We start from the raw sequence: 21189 nt of genomic DNA on the forward strand, positions 1-21189 counted from the left end.
TTTCAAAGTTTTTCAAAATTCAGCAGCAAGACTGCTGATCAGGACAAATGTGAGAAAAATGAAAGGGATCAGGTAGTGGTTACAATTTGGTGATTTGAATAAATGTTTACACATGCAGGTGTACAATGGCTACAATCAAAACGGAATCAAAGTTACTTAAAAAAATACAGATTTATTGATAACATTATACATTCAGAAATAACAAATGCAAATCGTCCTTTCCCGGCGAGTTCCCTGAGAGAAAGTCTGTACGAACAGCAGGCAACAGAAACGCGAGCGAGCAAGTCTTCAAAACCAATTCCAAACGTCGTTCAGCTGGCTTTGTGGAGGAACCCCGTCGACTCGTCAGGTGGAGCCGTTCGTTTCTTCCCCCTCGTTGGTCGTTGCGACCTGCTCCCCGCTGCGGCCCTGCTCTCTGCTGCGGCCCTGCTCTCTGCTGCGGCTCTGCTCCCCGCTGCGGTCCTGCTCTCTGCTGCGGACCTGCTCTCCGCTGCGGCCCTGCTCTCCGCTGCCGTCCTGCTCTCCGCTGCAGTCCTGCTCTCCGCTGCCGTCCTGCTCTCCGCTGCGGTCCTGCTCTCTGCTGCGGCCCTGCTCTCCGCTGCGGCCCTGCTCTCCGCTGCCGTCCTGCTCTCTGCTGCGGTCCTGCTCTCCGCTGCGGTCCTGCTCTCCGCTGCGGGCCTGCTCTCCGCTGCCGTCCTGCTCTCTGCTGCGGTCCTGCTCTCTGCTGCGGTCCTGCTCCCCGCTGCGGTCCTGCTCTCGGCTGCGGGCCTGCTCTCTGCTGCGGTCCTGCTCTCCGCTGCGGCCCTGCTCCCCGCTGCGGTCCTGCTCTCTGCTGCGGGCCTGCTCTCTGCTGCGGTCCTGCTCTTAAGGAGACGTCTCTCCACGCTGCAGACCTCCGCGTGCACGCGGGCCGTCTTCACCCCCAGCAGGAAGGAGAACAGGCCCAGCACCCACACGTAGGACCTGGGCAAGGTGGGCTCCACCTCCACGAAGTGGTCACTGCAATGGCTGGAAAAATGACAAGAAAGGGGTTGTGCTTATTTAGCTCTTTCCATGACTGAATAATGAAAAATAATTTGGTTATTTAGCTGACGCTTTTATCCAAAGCGACTTACGGTCGATTAGACTAAATGGCAATCTCCCCTGGAGCAATTCAGGGTTAAGGACCAACAGCTGTGCGGATCTTATCGTGGCTACACAGGGGGTTGTCATGTACCACCAACCTTCCGGGTCCCAGTTATGTACCTTAGCCACAAGGCTATAGGCTGATCTCAAAGAGAAGTTGGCCTCAGCAGTAATGTGTAGCAACCCCCCTCCTCCAAAAAAAGAAAGAAGCAAAAGAATGCTGTCAATCAAACTGACACTACAGGTCACGTGGCCAATGGGAATCTTGGAGATCCTACAGGCATGGTAGTGGCCAGAGAGGTTGGGTTGGAGGTAATAAAACTGAACTAATTTCTTGGAGCACAGAGAACACACACACGCACAACAAGTCACTAGGCAGAAAATCCTCTGAACCACAACGTACATTTTTTTTTAAGCCAGTCTTGTTACCAAGGTAAGAAAACAAACAAAAAACAAAAACTTTAAATGAAAACTTTACATGAATCTCAATTGAAATAGAAATTGTCATTTCAGTTTGTATTATTTTTGTAAATAAATTATTTTGTAGACTTGACAGCTCTTAAGGAAGTCTCATACTAAAAGCTGGACATGTGCAAGTGGCTACAAAGTTCAGGGCCAGAGCTGATAAACTGGATTTCTTCAGGAGACTTGCTGTGCAGTTGGGGTCAGAGAATCTGAGAAAGGTTCAACTATTAGCATCAGCTACCAGCCTCCTGTATTAACATAGTAGGGCACTGGCTCTCACACTGACATCGGAGATGAAAAATATTTACCATTCCAATACATAGGGAGACCGTATTCACTTACGTAAGGAAAAAGGATGACAAAATAAAGGATAAGAGAAGAACTAGAACCAGAAAGACTCTCGTCACACTTATACAGTGTTCCTTGTGACAGTGATTTAACGAGTGACACCTCCTATGGAATGCAAAAGAAAACAAACTGCAGAAATGCAAATTTGTGACAAACCCATTGGCGGACCTTCGCAATTCCCTTAAAGCAAAACAGCCAGGCAAACACCCAGAGCATGGTCACGTCAACACAGGCTGACACATGCAAGAACATGACTCATCACATGCCTGCAATGTCACACGGCACACTTGCTTGATTGCCTATTATTGGCCTACACTGGTAAGGCCATTACTTGGGCAAATTAACCTGAAACTTAAACTTCATGAAGACTGTAACATCTACGTGTATAAGTAACAACACTAAAGTTATACATTGACAATGTAACCCTAAACTCAATGCACTGTATACATTATGCTCATTCTTGTATTTGAAAGCACAAGTTTTTATTTCCGCTGAACCCATTTATGACAACATGCAACCTGGCCTCCTCCCTGTAATAGGTAAAACCTGTCAGCTGTGTTTTGGGTCAGGGCAGTTATGGCAGGCACAATATATAAAAGAAAAGAGATTTCTTAATCCCAATGAGACTAACCTGGTTACTTGCATCACAACAACCATATTTGCTCTACTAGTTCTTATGAGATTTATTATTTTACAAATATAAAATATTTTTTTATACTTGACTACACTTAAAGGAGGTTGAATACTAAGCTTAGTCTTTAAACTTAAATTCTGCTTGCATTTTAAAAGTGTAAGGGCGGGGGGGGGGAAGGATAAAAGCAAATTCTTTTGAGGAAGCAGACACCAGCAACCTGCTAAATTTGAAAATACACCTTGTTTTGTCTTAATAGCAAGAATATGTGCATGGCTTTCTTTGCCTCATAAGTGACTGTGGCATAAGAGCGCCTGCTTAATTTCAGTGAAGTAAAGTACCGGGGGAAAACACTGTTAACTGACCGGGGGTAACACTGTTAACTGACCGGGGGAAAGACTGTTAACTGACCTGGGGAAAAACTGTTAACTGACCGGGGGAAACACTGTTAACTGTCTGGGGGAAAGACTGTTAACTGATTGGGGGAAAGACTTAACTGACCGGGGGACACACTGTTAACTGACCGGGGGACACACTGTTAACTGACCGGGGGACACACTGTTAACTGACTGGGGGAAATACTGTTAACTGACCGGGGGTGACACTGTTAACTGACCGGGGGACACACTGTTAACTGACCGGGGGTGACACTGTTAACTGACCGGGGGACACACTGTTAACTGACCGGGGGACACACTGTTAACTGACCGGGGGTGACACTGTTAACTGACCGGGGGACACACTGTTAACTGACCGGGGGACACACTGTTAACTGACCGGGGGACACACTGTTAACTGACCGGGGGTGACACTGTTAATTGACCGGGGGACACACTGTTAACTGACCGGAGGACACACTGTTAACTGACCGGGGGTGACACTGTTAACTAACCAGGGGTGACACTGTTAACTAACCGGGGGTGACACTGTTAACTGACTGGGGAGACACTGTTAACTGACCGGGGTAAACGCTGTTAACTGACCGGGGCAAACGCTGTTAACTGACCGGGAGTAACACGGTTAACTGAGCGGGGGAAATACTGTTAACTGAGCGGGGGACACACTGTTAACTGACCGGGGGACATACTGTTAACTGACCGGGGGTGACACTGTTAACTGACCAGGGGTGACACTGTTAACTGACCGAGGGTGACACTGTTAATTGACCGGGGGACACACTGTTAACTGACCGGAGGACACACTGTTAACTGACCGGGGGTGACACTGTTAACTAACCGGGGGTGACACTGTTAACTGACCGGGGAGACACTGTTAACTGACCGGGGTAAACGCTGTTAACTGACCGGGGCAAACGCTGTTAACTGACCGGGAGTAACACGGTTAACTGACCGGGGGAAATACTGTTAACTGAGCGGGGGACACACTGTTAACTGACCGGGGGTGACACTGTTAACTGACCGGGGGTGACACTGTTAACTGACTGGGGGGTAACACTGTTAACTGACCGGGGGTGACATGGCCTCAGCGCAGTGTGCCAGTACTGGGGGTTGGCCAGGCGAGAGGACCCGCGTCTCTCCTGGGTCACATGGTCCAGGCTCTGTTGCCGGAAGCTGGGCCCGTCTGTGCCGTCCTCGCCCCATTGCAAACGGAAGCTGGAGGGGGGCTGGGGCCGGGGCCCGGGGCCTGAGCCACACAGCCTCTGGAAGTTAGCCTGCAGCTCTTCCACCACACCTGGGACATGGGGTGAAGAAAAGAATGAGAGAGGAGTGAGAGTAGGGTGAGGAGGAAGATGGATGAGTGCAAGATAGTGAGAGAGACTTCTTCTTTCTCCAATTCTCATTCCTGTATTATTAATATTATTCTTATTCTTATTTTTATTATTATTATTCTTATTATTATATAAGCACTTGCTGTGGACATTACCACACTTTGTTGTTGTTAACACAATGTTGTTTGTATTCATATTCCTATTCCTTTCTCTGTGTATGCTTTGGCAATATTTATGATTTATGTATTTCATGAAGCATTTTGAATTTGAGAGAGAGTGACAGACAGACAGAGGCAAGTACAAAAACCAACATCATCTATGTCTCGATTAAACCTGGCTTTTCTACACCCTACTATCTCTTATTCTCCACCAAAGTCACGCTCAACCCGACTAACCGCACCATAAACGGTCTTTCAGCTGTATGCCCATCAGCTGACTGAATGACTCATTCCGTCACCAATCATCAGATGGAGGCGAAATATGTCCCAATAAATTCACCGGGAGCAACGCCTCAGTTTTGCAGGTCAGTACATGTTAGACAGACGACACATCATCATTGTATTTGTGGTTTTTGGTAGTGATCAAACTTTTGCTTTCCATATCCTCTCGTTTCCCGCCTGAGCAGATCTGCCCTGTGCCAAATGAACGTGCCAGGACATGCGTTTCGACATTTAATGTTGCAGGAGATCTGCAACTTCCGCAGGGCTGACTTTTGATTATACAATACATTTAATTGTCATAAAAGTTAAGGCTCAGTACAGAATGAGAAGGCCTGAAGCAATATTATAACAATATTTCACAAGGAACGCTCTAATCAGCGTGCCCAGCTCGAGAGAAAGATGTATCGATTTACTAACGACACGTACGTCTTCGTTTGAGGACGACAGACTTCTCTTTCTTGGAGGGATACAGGGGCTTGACTGGTTTCCATGACCACCTGGAGAAAAGAATACAGGACATTATGTTAAAATACACAAGATATTTTTTAAGACAAGCTGAATCAGAAGTGATATGACGTATACGCTGGTGAAAGTAATCTTTTGGCGGGAGTTTTGAAGGGAAGGGAGTTACTTTGACTAATGTCAAATGAGGAGGGGGGCATCGAACGAGGATTCTGTGTGAAAAAGATATTGATTCCAGGGGAATGACAAGTTACATGACATAAGATGACAAGTTACAGCCTAAAAACTGTACGTTATACGTTTTAGAAACTAATCAAATACTTTCAGGGGTCAATACAACTGATTTTGATAAAGCAGGTGACATTTTATGAATTACTTGAAATGGATCATGGGATATTCACTCTAAATCACTCTAAACATACAAACACATGACCTGAGTATAACAACGGTCACATCACTAGCAAGTGATTACAAGTACTTTGACAATATCACACAATCTACAAATGTAAATGAAGACCAGATTTGTCAGATCACATTGAGAAAAATGCAGCCTGACAATAAACAGTCATGAACTATTAATCTATTAATCTCCATTAGGCTGCATAAACAGGAAGAGAGCAAGAGCCAGAAGAACAGAAACAGGTAGACAAACACTCACCTGGCCAAGTCCTGCTCCTCCCTCTCTCTGGCCGACTCCAAAGCATGATGGACCGTCTTGTACCATGTCCGTAAGCTGAAGCTCCTGTCCCCTGTCCAAGGGATATAAATGAGACATTTCAGCATTTGATTATTAATAAATCTGAAAAGAATTTCAAGAAACACAATAAAGTGTGCAAAAAGTGAAGGGGTCTGAATACTTTGAAGCCACTGTATATACAATTAACTATGTACTGTATATTTATATTAATCAGAGGAGGGAAATCCAGGTTCAGAAAGTAAAAGTCCTTGAGTATTTTGTTTCTATGACCTGGATTTGCTATTTTGCACAGCTCTTCCTCCAGGAGAAGAAATCTGCTGGCTGAGTTCATGGACGGAAGAAACACATGGTAACTCTTCCAGGGTTTGACTCTGATACTAAAAATAGACACACTATTATATTATACTTTGGATGATTTTATCATGAATCCTAGTCCCTACTGCAGTAAATATAGTATCATACTAAGGGATGGATTTAGATTTAAGACACTTTGAAGACAAAACAGCAAGGATGTAAGTCAGTAGTTTGTAATGAAATGCACATACTAAATTTCTTTCTACAAATAATTTGTTACGCATTGCAAATTCTACTCTTAGATTGAATTGAAATCTCAGGACAAATGTTACCTTTCTACATGACCTCTTTACATACTGTAAAATCCTCTCAAATACACATGGCACATCATATACTCTCAACAACTTGCTAATCATGTCAAAATACCTTGCATTTATCTAATTTCTTCCGTAGGCCTTCCAGAGGCTGGATGTTGACAGGTGGACAGCTGGACCCTGAGGAGTTATGGAATCCAAGCCAACTGCCCATACTACATTCCAGTCAGATAAAAGCAATGAGGAAATGCTTTTTTTGATACTGGCACATTGCTAAACAGGCTTTTTTTTACGACCGAGTGAACTAGAATCGGGGTAAAGTTGCAAGTGTGCAAGAACATTCACAAGCCCAAATTTGGGCCAATTCCGGATTTGCGTAGTGGTTCCATTTGTCACAGTCCATGTCTGTGTAGAAGGAGGTGTTGTTTTACCTCAGGGTAAATTTGGCCTCTTCAGCCCCTAGTGCTATGACAGTTAACTGAGAAGCTAGGAGACGCCATGCTACACATTCCACTGTCTCAACCCCCTTTTGTGCAAATTGCCCCGTTTTGCCTAATTCTCTCATTGTTCTGTCATTCTCACATTGCTCCAAGCTGAATTCAAATGTGCTTTTCGCCGAACGACCTGGCAGGGAAATACTGGCTCCGAAATTCACCAAACAACTATGGCGGTTGGAACAACTGAGAATAGGAACCTAAGACTACAAAAATGTAAATATTCATGTTTTCTGGGTTTGCTTGGATACACCTTTGGATACACCTTAAGACAATGATCTTACTGCAAGTGTGGATAAATCTGTGCCTATAGCTTTTGTTTTCTTTCATATTTCATTCATATACAGTACTGTGCAAAAGTCTTAGGCACCTGTATAACATTCTGTACAGATAAGATTCTTTCAAAAATAATGCAATAAAAGGTCCAAAATAAATGTCCTATACATTTTACATTACATTTGAGTAATTTGGCAGAATAGATAAAAACCACCCTTCGGAGTTAAAACTGCGTCACTTCTCTGAGATAACCAACGCTGTCCTGCAGTTCTATAAGACAATCAGCAGGGAGGTTGTTCCAAGCATGTTGGAGAACTTGCCACAGTTCTTCTGCAGACTTTAGTTGGGTCCTTGCTTCTGATCTCAGACAGCCTTGATCAAGTTTTTATGTAAAAAGTAGTCAATTGCTTACAGTAATATGTTACTTTTTTAAATGAAATACACAAATGTCTCTGTAAAATTAAATCTTTTGGAAAATGAATATTTGGAAATCTCAAATGTGTTCTTTTATACTAACACACACAAAAGAATAAACATATATATAATAAAGTTTAGGGTGCCTAAGACTTCTGCACAGTACTATATGTCGACTTAAAATATTAAATGCTCTGTCACACCCAAACGGCCAATTTCTACCATATCCTGGTTTCACAGACACAGAATAAGCGTAACCCTGGACTAAACCGAGTTTTATATGAAGAGCCTCCATTAAAAACTGAATTATTTTCTTAAAAATAAATATTAAAAAAGTAGCTAGCTCAATGCAATTCCAATTGACATGGCAAAGACGTAGGGCATGCCCTGTTGATTGGCACTACTGCAGGGCGCTTTAGCCTGATGCACCAACAGGACCCCAAACCCTACCAATGTCATTTGAAACCTTTTGCATCGATGAGGCCCACAGAATTGCTGTTCCCAGGAGGGGTAGCATTAGAAGAAACCTGACAGTTACTAACAATTTGTCCCAGTTTAAGAGACACAATAGATAAAAAATAAATAAAGAATAATAAAAACACAAACAAGCTTTACAACTGTGTTCTTTCATTTCTGCATACAATACGAACAGCTGAGAGCACTCGTGAAGTGCGTTCAGATCCTACAAAAAAACTGACATCTGAAGACTAATAAATCCCACATTATTTGTGTAAATGCATTTCCGAAGGATTTACGATTAATTTAGTTTGGCTAACTTTTCATAAATGAGGCCCCATGCTTTGTATTTTAGGCCTAATAAGGCAGGGAATACACCACGGGTCTCATTGGGAAGGACCTGTCCCAACTCAACGTTTCCCCCCTCATTTGCATCGATTTGCATTGATTGCCTTAGCGAACACAAGTTGTAATTTAACCTATAGTATGTGTAGGTTATTGGGTTCAGAGGGAGGGGGGACTCTTTTTAATCTCCTTCTCTGGCAACGGGCCTATTTCACACGTTCACGTTCAAAGTGTGGAAATAAACAAATGCAGTGTATCGCCTCTTCCAGTTTAACAGAATTTCCATTGCAAAACTGGTGCAATCGACAGGAAAATGCTCCTTCTTAAAGTGAATTGTCCAGGACTGAAGTAAAATTGGCCAATTGAAGACAAATTGTAGTGTACTTAAAAGGAGAAAGTGAACAAAACATCATTTTCATCCAGTTTTCTCTTGCTAACTAACGTTAACGCATTCAAGTTGCTTCATTCACAATTACATTTATTATTTTGATATATTTTAAGTACAGTGTAAGCGCCAAAACTCTACTGCACGCTGGCTGGCTTGAAGGGCCAACCACAGCCAATGAAACCAGGCAGACTGTCACGAAGAAATACACCTGTAGAAATGGGGTTGCATTATGTGTTGTGCTGCATACTACCCACAGAACCGTATCAGAACATCAATATAAGTGTAGAAACCTATAAGTGTTACACGGTATATGGTGCTCCCCCCAAAAAAAGACTGATGTTTTCCAAACTACGTATTCTGTACCTTGGTTTTTCTTGCTTTTGTCATCAGCTTTATTGCATAACTTCCTGGAAATGAAAGACAAAAAACAGATGAAGGAGGCATCTAAAAAAATCTTTAACATTAACATTCCTTCCCTTTAAAAAAGCCAACATGGTTTGGCACAACTTATCCTGCAGAAAAACAGACTGTGACGAAGGAGTAGGCGGGCAACGCTCAAAAGACAAATTCCACGCAAATCCATTCCACAACAGCTACGTCCCAGCTCAGTTCAAATGGTGACAACTGTAGGCCGAGGGCACATTCAAATCTCTACTCAAAACAGACAGGGCCGGGGAACCATAGGTTTTCAGTTGGGTTTTGGGAGGACGTAAAATGAAAAGAAAAAAGTCACAAACACACTTCCTTCAAGGAATATTAATACCCAGGAACCGCATTGGATGTTTATGGGCTCTTCACCATCATATTTCCCTGCAGAATTTGCCTTATGAAGCCTGCGCTTAGGCCTGGGCTCACATTTCAGTTAATGTGAAACGTTTACTATAGGTAAGATCTTCGTGTTAAAACGTTGTTACAAAACCATTGTAAATCCCTTCCTATCTTTGAAGAAGGCTCACTGAGATGTTGACTCACCCTCTGCCTGTGTTTGTAGTCCTAAAATACGGGTTTCAAAATATGCAGTTGATGGGCCGGCACTCTGTACCGAAACATCGTATAGCTGTACAATAATTCAAGCTCATTGGTTGAAAATTGGTACTAATTGCTATAGCCAATGCTGTTTCAATGTCAGCGCGTTCACAGAGAAGGGGGTGGGATAAACAGTGTTGTGGTTTGAGTGTGTTTGTTGCTAAAATTCCTCCTATTGTACCCTATTGTACCTTTAACATTTCTGTTTCTGTGCCGTTACAATAACAACAAATTTACGTCGGCATTGGGAGAATGTTGTAGGCAGGAGAGGGGGTTTTTGTGCTGACTTTAAGGTCATCGAAGGTGCTTGGGAGGACACTCACCACTCCACCTTGTCATCTAGCTTAAACAGCAGTTTCATCGTGACTATTATGAGGGCCGCGGCCTGGACGTCATAGCCGTGGAGCTGGGCTCTCTTTGCCGTGGGGTCATAGGTCAGGAAGGCCTCCGCTCCAATCCCAGTCTGCTCTATCACCTTGCTTACCCAGCCATGCAGCTCATCTGCGAAACAAGAGAGACTGAGGGATGAAAAAGTCCAGAATGTTCTTTAGCAGAAACAGTGCTGCCGATCTTCTCAGATCTTCACAAAAACAACACTTCCAAGGCAACACCCCTGCACTCCTAACTGTTAGACACTAAGAAGTAACCAAAATAACACTTAATCGTAAGTCTTAATCTTTACGTTGGAAAGAATTCTAGACCGTTTCCTGCTCAGATAGAGCAGTTGTGGGAGCTGAGTAATAAATACAAAAACAGGACCCGTTAGACGAGTTATCAGTCCATGGAACTTGTTTTCTCGTGCCATTTTACACATGCTATTCTGTGTATACATTTCCCTACTAAACTATTAGGCATGCCCAGTTCTCCTGCTGCCTGAGGCCCCATGGTACAGAAACACCCACCTGGGAGGTTGGCCTCCATCAGGTATCTGAGACACAAGGGGGTAGGGTGGAGCAGGCAGTCCGGGGTTATGGCAGGGAACTGGGGAAGGCCCAGGAACACAGCCAGCCTGTGAGCCTCCTTCTGGACCTTCTGATGGGTGGGAATGGACTGCAAGAACACAAATGCCTCAACAGCTACCGACACAGAAAGTCCCCTGGGGCCAGTTGGACCAGCTGGACATAGAAAAGTTGGTCTTAACTGGGTCATAGCTACGTAGCCTGTTGCACCATCTAAAAATAAGACTAGGCACAGCTATGTTCAGCCTAGACAATTCACACCCACATTGATACATTATATCGTGCGAGTTTTGCTAAGCAGTGTGTGTTGCTTGGCGACAATACTTCGACTACTTGATTTGTTGACATTAATCGTGTCCACGAAAATGTATTTCGAAATTATTAGTATAAAATTTTAGTGCTGCTATATGCCCAAGACTTTCCAGGGATGTATCACGGAGCAACACTAACTGAGTTTGCTGGATAAGTTCATCGAGTAAAATTGTCGGGTCTCTTAACGTTCTCTTATGTCTGAAAGCGCGCTGTTTGTGATATGAAAGAGACACGCCATATTCAGAAGTTGTTGCTGTTGTTTTTAAATTAGCAAAGAGCATTACCAAGGAGACAAGTCTGAAAGCTTCACTTACGTCTACCCCGTAAAAGGTGTAGAATTTACAGCCTGACGTAGCGCAATGCCCAGCTGGTGCAACAGGTGTATTTTACAAGTCTCTCTTCGTGCACACACTACATCGGGCATAACGTTAAGACCAGGCGTATGTCCAGTCTTTGCAACAGGCTTCTGGACAGATGCTCGATATGTAATAATGATTTGAAAATCCATTCAATATCAATCCAATATCCATTATTTAGTCCCCTAGTTCTAGAATCAATCTAGGCCTAACCTCTCACTGGCAGTCAGACTACTGTACATTTTCATCACTTAAGAGGAACTGAAAAATGTTGCTTTTTAGTTCAAGATATTCTGTTGCCGGAGGTTTTGTCATGTGAGCAGTTCTTCCTCATCACTGCGTTTTCACATCCACAAGCGATCAACGAAGTGACTGATTTCTATCTCTCAACCAGAACTGCCGCTACAAAAACAAGGGTATCGGGTTTTATTCTTTCAGAAACAAATATGCACACAACTATGCAAGTTATTTTATTTCAAGTCAAAGGTGTTCCTGCCAAGTTGCAGTTAGATAGTATTGCAATAAGTTAGCTGAGAGCATGCTACTACACAAGTCCTGGAATTGTACATCTTGTAGCCTTAGAAAAGGTTTCCAGTACAGGGTTGTTTGTATGCAAGTTTGTTTTTGTGCATAAAGACAATGTATGTAAGAACCACTCGTAGGAACAGATTTGTTCTTAAATCTCTACGAAAATGTACAAAAAGAGTAAGAGAAATATATGATAAGAACATGAAAATGTTCTTGCATGATGTCCGTGAGTGTTGGCTCTGATGGCTTCTGTGACCTCTCACCTGCACTCTGAACACCTGGATGTCTCTCCCGTATGGCTTCATCTCCTCAGGAAAGCCCTGGTAGGCATTGACATATGGGACATGACCCTCTGCCACAAACCTGCCAAAAACAGCCCATACATGAGGGCCAACAGTAGTCAGTATAGCCAGATTAAAGCCATGTAATTAATGTTTACAGCACATAATAACATTTGCAAACTAACTATGAGTACAGATATAATCGATAAATGGCACACTTAACCTGGATATATAAACTTTTGCTATTTCAAATTTGTTTGTGAGACTGATTTCCAAACATGCAGTGTGACAACATAAACGGTATGTTATTATTTGCATTTACTCAGTTTTAATTCGCCATGTTGAATATTTCAAAACTGTGGGTAAAACACAAAGATATCATATCTGCGAGTCGCCATCTTGTATTTGAAAGTTCCTCCCATGTCCCCCCTACCAAGCACAATGAAACTATTTTGTTTGCATGCTAAATGAGATGAGACAGTCTGTCCATATACAATCGGAGTTCATATATGGCGGGCTAAACTGGTTGGACCAGTCTCTTTGAGAGTGACATGGCTGACTGCCACCGTAAAGAGCCCCAGGATGCAGGCTGAGTGTGGATCTCAGGAGATACTGCACCCGCACACTCATAACCTGACAGGACCCACAGAGCGCTTCTCACCGGAGCAAGTCGGCCAGGGTGAGCGCCTCTCGCGCCCACAGCAGTGCGAGGTGGCAGAAGGCCAGGGTCATGGGCATGGTCATCAGGCTGAGGGACTTCCTGGAGCGGGCGGAGCTGTAGAATCCAGCGTCCAGGGAGCCAGAACACACCGAGGAGGCCCCTTCACTAGACCAGCCTGAGGAGCACACACACGCTTAAACACACGTTTAAACACACACACACGTTTAAACACACACACACGCACATACACACACACACACACACACACACCGGGGAGGCCCCTTCACTGGACCAGCCTGAGGAGCACACACACACTTAAACACACACACACACACACACACACTCTCTCACACACACACACGCACACACACACACCGAGGAGGCCCATTCACTGGACCAGCCTGAGGAGCACACACACGCTTAAACACACACACACACACACACACACACACCCATACGCTTAAACACACACACAGACTTAAACACACACACACACACGCTTAAACACACACACACACACACACACACACACACACACACCAGCCAGAGGACCACATATACGTTTAAAAACACACAACATATGCAAACACCACCCTGAGGAGCAGACGCATGCACGTTTAAACACACACTCACAGGTACACATACAGCAAATGCAAACATGTATACTGCACGTGTAAACATACATATGAACACACACACAGGAAAAGACAATTGGGAAAGTACCCCTCTTGCTTGAGACAAATGGCATGGGTAATTTCACAATACTGGTGAGTCAGTGGTGTTGCTTAACTGGTCCAAAAGGGCGCAATTAAAAGTTCCTTTCTTTTCATGCCTTGTCATTTGGTTGCAAGGTCTCTAAGGTCTCTAAGACAACCACAGTCCACTCCTGACAGACAGGTACCGGAGAACAATGGGTAAGAACTGGCCTGACTGCTACCCCTGGCCAGGGGGCTCTGTACCTGAGAGGGAACTGGGCATGCTGGCCCCCTCTCCCTCTCCCTCGGTCTCAGTCCCAGACAGCATGGAGGAGTCACACAGGGGGGGCAGAGACTCCGGGGCACTCTCTGAGTCAGAGCCCTGTTTGTGTGAGAGAGAGAGAGAGGGAGCAAGAACGAGGGAGGGGGAGAGAGAGGGAGGTGGGTGAAAGACAGTGAGAGTGAAAGAGAGATGAGAGAGAAAGAGGAGGAATAAGGAACAAGGCTGCAATTCCCTTACACTGGTCTAATTACAGCCAATCAAAACTCTCAACATAACGGTGATGAAAATGAAGATTTGTATGTCAAAAAATGGTGTAGAATGGGATTTATTTTTCTCTATATGCGCTGTAGTTGTTTCCTCAGCCCTGTCTCTCTCTCCCTCTCTCTCTGGCCTGTATGAATAATGCAGCCTCCTCTCTCTCCCTGTTGGGGAGGATTCTCCTCAGATTGGAGTGCAGCTCTGCATCACACGGTGAGCCCTCCCAGAATGGGGAGGGATATGTGACCTTCACCAAGGTGAGCTGTTTCTCTATGCTGCAGGGTCCCTGTTTCCATCCTCCGTCACATGACATGACCATAGAGTGGGAAGACTCATACCGCTATGTTACAAACCATAGACGGGTAAAAAAAAGTCTAGACAATACTGTGAGTGCAAATGGGTATGACACCACTGATAACATATTAGTATTAAATGTTAAAGACGGAGACTAGCTATGGTAGGCTTGCTAACCTAGAATAGATAAGATACTGACCAGATATGGTTAAGACATACACAACAGACCTTTATTGCAGACAGACCCTTCATTTACAGCTACACATGCACTATGTGAAGGGTAAGCTGCACCTGTATGCTGCTCCTCATCTGACCACTGAAATGTTCACGCAAATGATTTAGCTGAAATTGAATGAGACCGGACCTGTCCAACGGAATAGCAGAATAGCTCCCTCTAATGACTACTTGAGTAACTGCAACGCATCCCTTGTACAATTCATAATTCTCATCCCATTAGTTCAACAAAGGTTGTTCTATTTAAAAAAATATAAAACAACAGTAATAATGAGAATAATAATCATAATAATAATAATTTAGAAAAATATTTTTAAAAGCACTGTGTGAAAATTAGTGGTATTTTTAATACAAACTTGAGTGTGTATTCTTCCTATCACATTATATATAATCTCCCAGTACAGCAATTGTACAGGTTGCACTAAATTACACTGCCAACTGGGCAATGACCAGTACAAAAATGATAAACCTTTTTTGGAAACATTTCTGTGCACAGCAAAATATAAAGATACAAGATATAACTTGCAAATAAATGGCACGACTGGCCTTATGCACAATTTGTACCAGAACTGCTCGTTCTCACAGTTAAAATAAGAATGGAAGCAGAGACTTTGTTTATGCATGGAGGAGACCATGGAGCAACCTGCTTGCCTGCTATATAAACAGTACAATTTATTGACAACTAGATGGCACTATAAGACAACATGCTATCCAGCGGCGAACGGAACTCATTCTTTCAACAATGTCAAAAGGAAACACTATCCCCCTAGGGTGACAGCGATATGACGACTTATCTGGCCTAAGAGAGCTCACTCATTATATAAATGCACTTCAGTGCATATACTCACATATAAATTGGATCGGACAGCTTGGGCAGTAAAAACTAGTTCCTTGTCTGCAAGGCTTATAGGGCTGGAGCTAACCCAACTCTAGAGAACCAGCTTGAAAATGCACTGCTGAGCAGATGTTCTGACTTAGACCACTTACAGACTGGGGCTTACATTTCTGAAGAACCTACTTTATAAAGAAGGATATATACAAAAGCAATTCAGGTTAGGGTCCTTGCTCTAGGATAAAATGGCAGTATCCTCAAACACCTGGTGAAGAACAAGAACTTTGATTGTGATATACATCTAGAGATTTTCAATGGCACCCACATCTTAAAATGAGATGACAATGAGGTTTTACAGGTAAAGAAGGCATGGTGTTTCAGTCACCCACACACAAAGACACATAAGAAGTGCCCCGGTGCCAGGTCGCTCACTCACCAACTGGAATCTCCCAGCATGCACTGGTCTTCTAGTGTAGGCCTGTCGACTCTTCTGCAGATACTTCCTCCACATATTCCACAACACCTCATCCTTTGAAAGACGGGTCATATGAAAGGTTAATCTAACATATCCCAACATTGCTGGACAAAATGCAGAGAATTGTCATAGAATCATGTCAAAGATCTTGTCTTGTGTTTCTACTGGTCTTTTCTTATTTGTCAACAAACAGCCAAGATGCCTTTCTGTGAAAGACCTGTAACAAGTTGATTGGGTAACCCAGCAGAAGCAGACAGTCCATTGGGCAATAAAGCACTGAGGATAGCATTGGCATTGAAGCCCAGCCCGCTGCCCAATCATAATGCTGAGACTCACCTTGAACTGCAGACAGACTCCTATGGCAAGGAGGGCCTCTGCCTGGTGTTTGAGGATGAACTGAAAGCCCTCACACACCAGCCACTCTCGACCGTACTCTGGAACAAAACAATACAGTGAAACAAACATGCACAAGCACACAGTCAAAAACACTCTAAGTGACCACAATATGGTAGGAAACCACAAAGGATTATGAACGCATGAGCTGAGTTACAACTCAAATGGAACTTAAAGATCATCGAATGGCAACTCACTCAACATGCCAAAAGTTAAACTGAAGAAGAGGGGTGGGGCACCCTTTTCATTTTACATACACAGCAAGAATACTCTGCCTCAAGATATCAGACATTAGCAGTACACAACTTTAAAACACACACTTATATATTTTACCTCATTTCTTATGTCTTTTTTCTTTATTATTATTATTATTATTATTATTATTATTATTCATTTTAGTGTCCCCAGGCAAGTGAACACACTGCTCTCTAACAGAACATTCTGGTCATCCTCTATCTGAGCTGTTCACATGCTCCCTCATTGATGACTACCAGACACAAAGAAATGCCTTGGTAGGGAATTGCAGGAAAACCCATGGACTTGGAATGTTGCGTAGATGGTAGGTCTTGACCAAGGACCCACCGACAGGTTCATGCGGGAGGTAGCTTGACTGACCTAATTTTTTGTTCTTTTTCACACCCTTGGAGATTGAAGAGGCCCGACTGTTGGCAATGTAACTTGAATCCACAAATTCTTGGGTTCTCTGTTAAATCAAAAAATGCAATTGGTCAGTGATTCACAAATGGCAATTTCAAACTGGAAATAGAATGCATGCATAGACAGTGTCCATTATGCCATGCGGAAAGTTCTGCTTTTGAGTTCTGTTAAAACCACCAGGAATAAATGAAAAAGTCACAGTAAAGAATTTTTAGAATTTAACCCTTTCAGTCCCAAGCCCAATATGAAGTGGCTCCACTGAAATCCTAAGGTCTTTTGGCTTTGAGCCAAATTGAGAAAGTTGGGGAAATTTTGTCTGGTTTTAATAGGAGCTCAAAACAATAGTCTAGCAGTCTATTTTTTGATTGGTTGAAAAGGTATAAGCTTGAGAGTGGCATAAAGGGTTAGTAAAAGTTGCCTCTAGATATCCCTTCTGCTCCCGGAGCCTGGATACAGGCCTATTTGTTTATGAAACCTGGTATCTGACAACTTACACTTCCGAAAAATCTGATAGGATTGCTGATATTTCAAATATTACATTACAGTGCAATGAATAATATAGTTGCCTTATGCCAGAGGGCATATAAACCTTCTTGGGGTTATGAATGCTTACACAAGTAGGCTACTGTTTTTCAACCAGACTCTAAATCACAGTCTCAAATTGCGCTATTCTGCCCTTTTGGCTTTGTAATATGCACTGCAGCTATGATTGTTGCATGACCATACAAATCATACTGGATAGACATATCGATGTCAGACTCACCTCAATCACGTTGTGACAGGACCTGCAGTAGAATTGGCCCTCGTCTGTGATGCCCCAGTCCACAGCAGAACACTGCACGCAGGGTTCCTTGTAGTCACTCTGCAAAAGCAAACTTTCTACAATGAGAGCTCTAAAATAATCAAACGAGCACTACATTTCTAGCATCAACTAACTACTAAGCTCCTGACACACAGCGTGCTGGACGCACAAGTTAAAGATACATAAATACATGATAGATTATATATACAGGCTTTCTCTCTGCGCCACTTGCAATAGTCTACAAAGCGGTACAATGTAGGTAATTACTTTAGAGTATGTTATGAGAAACTTGAGAACAAAACGTACAGTGTGTTCTTCGTCCATTTTTGTATGTTCAGTTGCTCATATCATCAGCCGCACATGTGGACATCTTTACAGTACGCAACACAGAAGTAAACACAACATAATTTCCGGTGTGCGACAATGAATAGCATCCGTCTTACAACCAATTCAACCATTGCTTTTGCCATTACAACTCGATGGTTAGCTGCTGTTGCTGTTGCATCCAAATGGTGGCAGCACTTGAGCCTATCTTCTCTTGTAGGCTACAGCGGAAAGAAGGAAATGTGGAATTGATCATGTTTAACCTAGTTCTTTTAGTCTTAATTAATTAATTTACTGACTAATTTTGTTAATTTGGTTGCATCACTGCGCCATTGTGTCTCACGTAGTATATGCAAAACTTTAATTTTACTATATGCCTTGAATAAATAACAGGGCTATTGATAATAAAATGCCTACTGATAAGATAATACAAATGTATACTACTATGCTGCATATATATGGGGTGCCAGAGTGTCATGAACTGGGCTCGTAACTCAAGCAAAGATGTTGATGCTGTTGCTCACTTGGGCAATGTAGGCCTACTTAACATCAATTGCATTATCCTGCAGCATAAAGTGATTGTATGTTAACATTTAAATAAATAAAATGAATGTATTCCATATGAGTTGCTCAGGATAAGAGCATTTGATAAATGCTTTCATGTAATACTGTATTTGAATTCTTGAAATATGTCAGGACAAATGTATGCGACTGTGTATTTCAATAACATTCTAAATGTAACTTCACCTGTAAAGAGCAGATTCACAGTAGATGGGATATAACACTTATTAGTGTATATTTGTATTGAAATTGAGGAACATAACACATTAAAAGCAGTGAGTTTATATGAGCCAAATTACTGCCATATTATATTTCTTCAGCTGCACTAAAAGCACATCATTAGCAAACATGTTTGCTGTTCTATTAGGCAATAATTCAAATCTTCCACAATGCAAATTTACAGTTCCTTTCTGGAATTATCTTGCCAATTCTTGCGTAGCATTTCAGGGACACACATGCTGTATTATTTCCCTGTCTGTTTCACAGGATGTTGACAACTGTATAATTTGCTCTTCGAGATATTTATAGGGAGAAAATGTCATGCACATAACTGCAAGATATCTGAATTTGCAAAATCTCACATTTAGCGAATATGTTTATGAATCAATTCTGGGAAGACAAATAAATGTCAAATAAAATTAATTAATTAATTAATATTATTAGTTACTTTTGTCCACAGAAGGAACATTTTGGAGGTCATTACAGGAACACATTACTCTTGGTTATTGGCACCATGCGCCTAATGTCACTGAGCTATTTAAGCACTCCTTCGGTATAGATAGAGTGGTTTAACCTTTCACACCAAACAAACGGGATTAAGATTAGGGTTTGCCTGGCCCTGGCTATGTGGCTCGGGTGTAACTGGTGACCCACAACAGCTGCCGCGGTCACAGGTGACCGAAGTACCTCAGCCTTTGAATAGCTGCGGCAAGACAATGCGATTTCAGCAGGAAGAGGATTTCAGACTAGATCCTAAACATTGGATTAACATATTAACCTTGAGTGCAAACCAGCCATTTGAGGACATTGAGCTGTGTGTACTCTTTCAAGACCATTCATTTCCTGGTATCCATTTGCTTGTAATCAGTATCAGTTCAAGAATGAGTTAGCATCATATCGATGCCAAGCTCCATTTAGTATCCTTTGAAAATTGTATTTGAAATTGCATAGTGGTTCTGTGCTTATTTATAGGAATGTCTTATTTTCGTGAAACCATGCCTCAGCCTTTCTTCATGTCAGCCCTCCTAGGACTCCTCCTTAATAAGGCCAGTCAGCATAATGGCTGCCCTTCTACTGTCATTGTGTGTGTGTGTGTGTGTGTGTACATGTGTGTGTGTGGCTGAATGTGTGCGGTGAGTGCTTTCATCCCTCCTTGCTTTGTCCTCCAAATGAATTTGCTCCTGATCCCGGTCATCAATAATATTCTGATGCGATATATGTCTTTCAACAAAATCAAGTGGCAGCTGTGCATTAATTTAATTTCAAAGAGCTGTTCAGCATTGAAGCCCAGCCGTGGGAACTACAAAGCAAACGAGAGAAGGTGCATGCAAGGTCGCACAATGAAGCCTTGCTTCCATCTAATCAACAGTAATCATCTGTGCCCTTATTTTGTATGAAGGCTGTCTGCTCCCATCAGAATTGGAACAATTGTTGTTTGTATTTCCAGCTGAGTCTAAGTACAACATTAAGGATGAATGAGGCTGTGTTGCGACTTGGGAATATGGCAGATGAAGAAAATGTATGTTTATCTGAACCTCGGTGATAATTCATCCATCTCATTAAGGCTTGGTTTTATACATAATATTCTCACGATAAAGACGCATCACTGCAGGAGAGTTACAGTATCTCGGCCGTGTCAGAACACCGTGCCAAACACTGCAAGCAGCCCTGTCTGTGATAACCTCCCCCAGCCCTTCTTGTCCACACTCTCCCTTTATCTTGATTTGGTCCGTGAGGCTCTGAAGTCATAGGCTGAATTGTATTTTTATGCTTTTCTGCCTCTATGCTAACTCCAGCATTTCCAATGCAAAGCGCAGTCTTGTCTATGGAAATCAGTAACGGTTGCTAACGGTTGGTCTGTCTGCCTACCGGGACAGAGGCACTATGCGAGAGGTAGAGAGAGGTAGAGCTTTCATTCTGTCTGCCAAAAGACCTGAATCAAGGGCTGCGGTGGTGCAACAGGCTAAGATGCAGAGGACTTGTGGTCGCAGTTGCACACCGGGGACCGGGGTTTGATTCTCGGTCCTGCCAAAAAGGCTCCCCCTCTCCATTGCTACTGTTTTCCTGTATGGTTCCAGCCTGGTGTGAAGCTGGCCCAGCTGGTTTGAAGTTGGTTTGGAGATGGACAAGTTGGTAACAAGTCGGTCTGCAACAGACCATC

At 43.0% G+C, this 21189-nt stretch overlaps 1 protein-coding gene across 1 annotated transcript; it reads right to left on the reverse strand.

The window, feature by feature from the left end:
• Positions 1-152: 152 nt before the first annotated feature.
• Positions 153-18378, reverse strand: taf1b (TATA box binding protein (Tbp)-associated factor, RNA polymerase I, B). The gene is made up of 15 exons (XM_061243974.1): positions 18231-18378; positions 17886-17984; positions 17081-17168; positions 16409-16506; positions 16034-16126; positions 13961-14078; positions 13002-13176; positions 12323-12422; positions 10807-10954; positions 10228-10405; positions 9242-9285; positions 5859-5949; positions 5165-5235; positions 4036-4261; positions 153-1008 (listed from the first exon to the last, which is right to left on the reverse strand). The coding sequence occupies exons 1-15, from the start codon at positions 18246-18248 to the stop codon at positions 312-314; spliced, it is 2244 nt and encodes a 747-aa protein (XP_061099958.1). The 5' UTR covers positions 18249-18378; the 3' UTR covers positions 153-311.
• Between the last annotated feature and the right edge of the window lie 2811 nt (positions 18379-21189).

Source organism: Conger conger, chromosome 5 (genome assembly GCF_963514075.1).
Source record: "Conger conger chromosome 5, fConCon1.1, whole genome shotgun sequence".
Taxonomy (NCBI): domain Eukaryota; kingdom Metazoa; phylum Chordata; class Actinopteri; order Anguilliformes; family Congridae; genus Conger; species Conger conger.

Bases quoted from the DNA above. Each gene is read 5' to 3' on its own strand.
- taf1b (XM_061243974.1), bottom strand. The intron at 13,177-13,960 runs GTACAGAGCCCC...TGTGCTCCTCAG, and splicing joins CATGCCCAGTTCCCTCTCAG to GCTGGTCTAGTGAAGGGGCC. The intron at 12,423-13,001 runs GTGAGAAGCGCT...TGTTTTTGGCAG, and splicing joins ACCCTGGCCGACTTGCTCCG to GTTTGTGGCAGAGGGTCATG.